Genomic DNA, 7496 nt, shown 5'->3' with positions numbered 1-7496 from the left:
TTTACTAATACTACCTTCGCTGATAATCTTTCCCTTACTATTGTCTCCGAAGGTCACGTGACCTCTTTTTTTGGATTTAAGGGTTGAGAACATTGCTCTATCATCGGTTATGTGCCTTGAGCACACACTATCAAGGTACCACTAGTTGTTGCTATATTTTGACCTAAAGCACACCTCCAAAAATTAGATTTTTGTTGGTCTTTTAGCACGGGTCCATGAGAGTTAGGAGTTGAAGTGTTTTTGGGAACCCATTTCTTTTTCATTCTATCAAATGAGCTTCTCTTAGTAGGACATGAAGAGGAGATGTGACATTTTCTTCCATAATAATGACATGTGAGATGAGAATGGTTAGATGATACGTGAACAAGTCTTGCTATTTGTAGCATTCTGAGTGATCATGGTAGAGAATTTGATAATGACAGATTTATTCTATTTTGTAATGAGCACAGCATTGATCATAATTTTTCTGCTTTCGAACTCCTCAACAAAATGGTGTGGTATAAAGAAAAATAGAGTGCTTGAGGAAATGGCTCGGACTATGCTTTGTGAAAATAATTTGCCAATATATTTTTGGGCGGAAGCCATCAATACTGCTTGTTATGTTATTAATCATGCCACGATTAGACCCATACTTAAGAAAACGCCGTATGAATTGTGGAAAGGTAGAAAACCCAACATCGGTCATTTTCGTGCATTTGGTTGTAGATGTTTTGTACTTAATAACAATAAAGAAAATCTTGGGAAATTTTATGTAAAATCTGATGAAGCCGTGTTTCTTGGCTATGCAAACTATAGTAAAGCTTATCGTGTCTTTAATAAAACAACTTTAATCATTGAAGAATCTATACACATTGCTTTTGATGAATCTAACTCATTTGCTTCCAAGAACATGGCCAGTGATGATATTGCAGATTCTAATCCAAGAATTGAAGGCATTTACTTATCGGAAAATGATGAACTTCATTCTTCGGAGCCCAATGTTGAAGTCTCTATAGAAGATCTTCAAAAAGAGTATGCTCATCCAGCAAAGGAAAATGATCTACCCAAAGAATGGAAGTATGCTCATGGACATCCCAAAGATCTCATTATAGGAGATGCCACACAAAGTGTAAGAACTCGTTCTTCTATTCATAATGTTTGTGGCAATTTAGCTTTTGTTTCTCAAATTGAACTAAAAACTTTTTCTGAGGCTGAACACGATGAAAACTGGATTTTTGCTATGCAAGAAGAGTTAAATCAGTTTGAAAGAAATGAATTTTGGTTTTTGACTCCTCGTCCTAAGGATCAATCCGTTATTGGAACAAAATGGGTTTTTTGAAACAAAATGGATGAATCTGGTGTTGTTATTCGAAACAAAGCTAGACTTGTAGGCCAAGGTTATGACCAAGAAGAGGGCATTGATTTTGATGAAACTTTTGCACCCATTGTACGTCTTGAAGCCATTCACATGGCCCTTGCATTTACTTGTTTTAGAAATTTTAAACTTTACCAAATGGATGTAAAAAGTACTTTTCTAAATGGGTTTATTTCGAAGGAAGTTTATGTTGAACAATCTCCCAGTTTTGAAAATCACAAACACCCAGACAACATTTATAAATTTTCAAAAGCTTTGTATGGTTTGAAACATGCCCCTAGAGCATGGTATGAACGCTTAAGCAACTTTCTTATTGACAAAGGTTTTTCTCGTAGGAAAATTGATACCACTCTTTTTATAAAAACCAAAAATGATGATATGCTTATTGTTCAAATTTATGTTGATGATATCATATTCAGAGCTACTAATGAATCTTTGTGCGAGGAATTTGCCAAGGATATCAACGGAGAATTTAAAATGAGTATGATGGGAGAGTTGACATACTTTCTTGGATTACAAATAAAGCAAACCCAAGATGGAATCCATTTATCTCAAGCCAAATATATCCTCAAAAGATTTGAAATGGACTTGTCCAAACCCGCAGCAACTCCCATGAGCACATCAATTAAAATTGACAAAGTTGAGCAAGGTAAATCGGTAGACGAAAAGAAATATCAAGGTAAGATTGGCTCTTTACTGTATCTAATAGCTAGTAGACCCGATATCATGTTTAGTGTGTGCATGTGTGCACGTTTTCAATCGACTCCAAAAGAATCACACGTCACCGCAGTGAGACGCAGGTTTAGATATCTTGTTGGCACTCCACTTTTGGGTCTTTGGTACCCTAAAACAAATGTTTTTGACGTTTATGGTTACTCAGATGCCGACTTTGTAGGATGTAGACTTGACAAAAAAAATACTAGTGGCACTTGTCATTTTCTTGAAAATTCACTCACATCATAGTTTTGTAAGAAACAAAATTATATGGCTTTATCTACAGCTGAAGCAGAATATATTGTCGCCACTAGTTGTTGTGCTCAAATTCTTTGGATGAAATAACAACTTCTTGATTTTGGACTTCACTATGATCACATTCCTATTAAATACGATAACACTAGTGCCATCAATCTTTCAAAAAATCCAATACAGCACTCACGCACTAAACACATTGAAATAAGACATCACTTTCTATGAGATCATGTACTTAAAGGTGACATCGAACTCGAATTTGTGCCTACAAGCCAACAATTTGCTGATATCTTTACCAAGCCTTTCAATGAGGAACAATTCTACTTTATTAGAACTGAGCTTGGCATGTTAAATATTCCTATGTGATGTTAAACTATGTGTTATTATGCTTCATTGCGAAATTCGCTGAGTAAACCACTGGTTTTTGCCTTACAGGACCTTTACGGGTCGACCCTCTGCTCTATAGGGTCGACACCTTGTGAAACAGCCTTGCACTTTTTATTGTTAAGGGTCGACACCCTTCTTCAAAGGTGTCGACACCTATTGGATTTCAGGATTCTGCTTTTTAGTGTCGACCCCCCTTCTCTCTAAGGGTAGACACCTGCCTATTGGGTAAGGTTTTTGTCGTGCAATCTTTTTGAATTCGAAGGGTCGACCCCTCTTTCATGAGGGTCGACACCCTCTCAAGGGTATATATACACCGCGACCCTTCCATTTCTTCTTGCGACACCTCCCAAAACCTAGCCCTAACCCCCTTTTCCTATTCTGATGACTCTCTCCGACAATTCACATTCCGATCTTCCTTCATCTCTCTCACAATCTTTACTCTTCCTCTCCATGGATTCTCAAGCCCCTTCTCCTATTGCAACACAAAAGCGACCATGTACCTCCTCCTCTTCCACTGCCGTCACTGCCTCTCCTCCCGTGCTTTGGTTCAAGAACCCTGAGTGCAGATCTGATTTCAACAAGGACTTTAATCTACGAAAGGTAATCTCTGGACTCACAATAGACACCACATTAAAACATTCTATTCCTGTAAAAGCTTGGTTTGACAATAAAAAATGGTTATCCCTTTTAAAACTTGACTATGACATCTATCCTACTCTCATTGAAGAGTTTTTTGCAAATCTCTCTTATGATGAAACCTCATCTCCTCATACCCTTGACTGTTTTGTAAAAGGTGTTCCTTTCACTCTGACACCCTCTATCATTAACTCCATTATGAAAACCTCGAATGATGGACACAGGATCAATCCATCTGTAACTTTTAAACTACCCCAATACTCCCATCTCACTATTCTCTGTCTCCTCACAAACAACCCCGAGCTAAATCATTTGTAACTGTCTTTGGGAAAGATCTTTCCTTAGAATCGAGACTGTTACATCACATCATCACCCATAACATTATCCCTAGGTCCGGTCATTTTGATGCTGTGACCTATGGTCACACTTATCTCATTTGGGCCCTATCCACTGGCTTTCTCACTGATTTCGGTTTTTTTGTGATTCACTGTATTATCAATGCTCATAAGCAAAATAACCAAACTCTTCCCTATAGAATGATTTTCACAAAATTTTCAAGCATTTCAAAATTGATTTAAAGGGGGAAAAAAAAGTTCCTCGTGACCCCTCTTATTATGGGGTTGAAACTCAGAGAAATATGGGATATGATCTGATCAACAACATCTGGGCCAAGACCAAGAAAACTGGATCTTCCCCTGGTCTCTCTACCCCTAGCTCTTCTCTTCCCAGTCCTACACTTCCTTTCTCCACCACTGGTCCCTCTACTCCACCACCTTCTTCTGATCTCTCATCTCCCTAAAAAAATTGACCATCTCAATTTCATGGCTTAGGGTCTCCTGATGGATGGGATTGCTTCAATCAATTCTAGGCTTAACAATCCAAACCTAGATTCCCAATCCATCCCTGCCTCTGACACTTCATCATCCTCTCACTGTTTCCTTACTTCATCATCCTCTACTTTGGAATAAAAGGTGGATGAGTTGGCCTCCTTGGTTCTCCAACTCATCTCTCAACAAACTGAAATGCAAAATGACATTGATCGCCTGAAGCTGCAGCAAGCCTAAGTCATTGCAGCTGCTAAAGAAGTGTCGAAAGTATGGTGATTTCAGTGTACGGGATCAAAGACTCCAACGAAGAATTTCGTCAAATCTTCCAACAGCGCTGGGGCGATGTTCTGGGGGAACAAATCTAGAAATTCATGTTGTGGTTCACACAAGGTTGGCGAGAAGCTGCACCACATTAGCCTTGATCTCCTCATCCCTTTCGCTGAAGCTGTGCCCCTCTTTTTGATAATGACAAAGGGGGAGAAGTTTGAAGATCTAATTATAGGATTTTGTAGATCTTTGTGATGTTCGAATAGTTCGGTTGTTAACTGTTAAATAGACTTTTAGATGCTGTTAAATGCTGTTAAAGGAATAGATGTATATGCATATTTTGGCACAAACAATTTTTTTTTTTTGGTAACACAAATTGGGAAGTATATGTTTTGGAAATTTAGATTTTTGTTAAATAGACTTCTAGATACTGTTAAATGTTGTTAAAGAAATAGATGTATATGCATATTTTGGGACAAACAATTTACTTTTGGTAACACAAATTGGGTAACACAAATTAGGAAGTGTATGTTTTGGAAATTTAGATACAATATGAAAATCTCTTTATATATATGAATCTTGATGAATTCTCCTTGACTGATATGAAACATGTTCTTTAGTATTGATTGTGATTGGTTGTGAATGTCTATCAACAACACAGACTTAGAAAGATTTTTGTTTTAAAATGCTTGTGATTTCATTCAATGAAAATAAACTGAAGAAATTGATTTTACTAATGATTGTTTCAGTACTTATTGACAGGGGGAGCTTGCTTTATATCAAGTTGTTTTTATTGCCTTGACACATATATATCTCATTATCCTTGTTTTGGTCTTTGACGCCCTTTTTATAGGGGGAGTCTCATTTTTCAAATCCTTTATTTACAAAACTCCTTGAAACACACCTCTTAATGCCTTTCTTTTGAAACTCATACTTTGGAAACTTTAGATATTTGTCATCATCAAAAGGGGTTAGCCCCAAGGTTATTCAACTTTAAATTCTTATTGATTTTGATTATTGACATATAATTAAAATTCATTTTATTATTCATGTTTTCAAAATAATATTATACAAATTGTGCTTTAATGTTTATAGAAGATTTATGATTCTAGAGTGTTGTTTTTCAATGGTTTTTAACCTCTCAAAACATGAGATTAGCATTTGTTTGCAAAATTCTATTTATGCATGAAACATGTCTAAGGGTCGACACAAAAATAGCAAGGTTCAACACCAGAGTGAAACTCAAAATGCCTAAGTGTTCCAGAAGCAAGGGTTGACACCAAGAACAACAAGGGTTGACACTAAATTTCAAAATGCAATCCAGCAGCAAGGGTCAACACCAAGAACAACAAGGGTTGACACTAAATTTCAGAATGCAATCCAACAGAAAGGGTCGACACCAAGAATCATAAGGGTTGACACTAGGAACACTTAGAACAAAACCCCGAGAAGAAAAGAAAAGCAAAGGGTTGACACCCAAGTTGTAGGGGTCGACACCCATAAAGTCTGGGTTTCAAAAATGCAGCTACCAAATTAGATCTGTACTGACACAACCCCTTTCTCGGTCACTTTTTCAAAATTATGTACAAAATATGTCATCTTTTTCTGACCCCTGAGCAGATCTTCTGGCAGCATATCTTCTCCACGAAGTTGACTTATGAGATTGAGCATTAAATTAAAGCTTGTGCATTTAATGAACCTTCTCTTTCCAAGACCTACCTACAGTCTGCCTTCTCCATCCTCTGATCAAACCCAGCTGGAAGATATCTTCCATGATTTGCTCCAACAGCTAGAAGACATTAATGCTATAAAGAAGCTTTTATTTTTCGAAACATACGCTTCATAAATACAACAAACCTAGAGCAATCAAGTGCCTTTAATATACTCCATTGAACTTCCATTTTCACATATGAGTCATCCTTAAATTACTTGTGAGCCTACACTTTCATATGCATCTTTTGAGAGAAAATGGTTGTAAAAGAGGACAGTACTTCTTGTTATTGTTCCTTATTTTCTGAGTGAAACACTTGTAAAGTGGGGCACTTAGCTGAGAGGTCCTCAACAAATTAAAGTAAGTCCTTTGTAAAAATTTACAAGCTAGGTGAAGCTTGGTGGTCCATTTATTCTTATTGAAGAAATTCTCAAGGAGGTCTCTTAAGGAGTGGACGTAGGCCAGTGAGCCAAACCACTATAAATCTTTGTGTCAAGCTCTTCTTTCCTTTCCTTTTATTTTCTGTGTACTTATTATTTTTCTGGTACATTTAATCTCTTAGTCTTTGACTTCTATTTTCTGGCCAAATTTTTAATTACACAATTCACCTTCCCTCTTGGGTTGCTTTCCTGTATAACAAGCTTTTTATGTGGTTGATTAAAAAATCTGTAAGGTATGCTTAAATATACTTTTATGGAATTTTAGAATAAGAAATCTGTATATAATAGCTTTAGTTATCAAGAAAATAAAGGTGATGGATTTAGTTTTTTTGTATAGAAAAATTAATTTTTGATAAATTAATTTTCAGGAAAAAGATTTTGGTTGAATAATTCTCTAAATACATTTACTATTTAGTATTCCACATTTTTCTATTAGGAATTTTAATTCAAACAAAATATTTTAATTAATGGTTATATTTATTTCTTGACCATTATGAAGTAAATGTGTTTTGCAACAAATTAATTACAATTCAATTGTGAGTATTAGATGTTATGATTATACTATAATTTAATACATAACATGGAATTTGAATTGCCATTATTTGACCATTTGTGTTCATCCATTCATTATATTTGCTAAATGATTGAGTGTTACTCTTGTATTATAAAGAAAAAATAGTCATATGATTTTAATTGTCATTTTAATGGATTAATCATTTGATTTATAGAGGAGCTACATTAGTATTTAAATTACATTTACTTCTTGGTTGATTAGCCTTATATGTTTTTCTATCTAAAGAGTTATATATTATTGCATTTAAGTGGTAATGATATACACCGTTTGGGAATTGATGATTTTGGGAAGTTTTGAAGGTTTGGAACATGTGTGAGTATTAAATTGTGTG

General features: G+C 35.6%; 1 protein-coding gene across 1 annotated transcript; it reads left to right on the top strand.

The window, feature by feature from the left end:
- The first annotated feature begins 526 nt into the window (after positions 1–526).
- LOC145813029 (uncharacterized) lies at positions 527–1318 on the top strand. Its single transcript, XM_082908290.1, has one exon. The coding sequence runs from the start codon at positions 527–529 to the stop codon at positions 1316–1318; it is 792 nt and encodes a 263-aa protein (XP_082764416.1).
- The last annotated feature ends 6178 nt before the right edge of the window (positions 1319–7496 follow it).

The sequence above is a fragment of the Camellia sinensis genome, chromosome 15 (assembly GCF_055761805.1).
Source record: "Camellia sinensis isolate YWXY chromosome 15, ASM5576180v1, whole genome shotgun sequence".
Lineage (NCBI taxonomy): Eukaryota > Viridiplantae > Streptophyta > Magnoliopsida > Ericales > Theaceae > Camellia > Camellia sinensis.
Note: the sequence above shows the minus strand (reverse complement) of the source record. Positions and strands in the feature narration are given on the sequence as shown.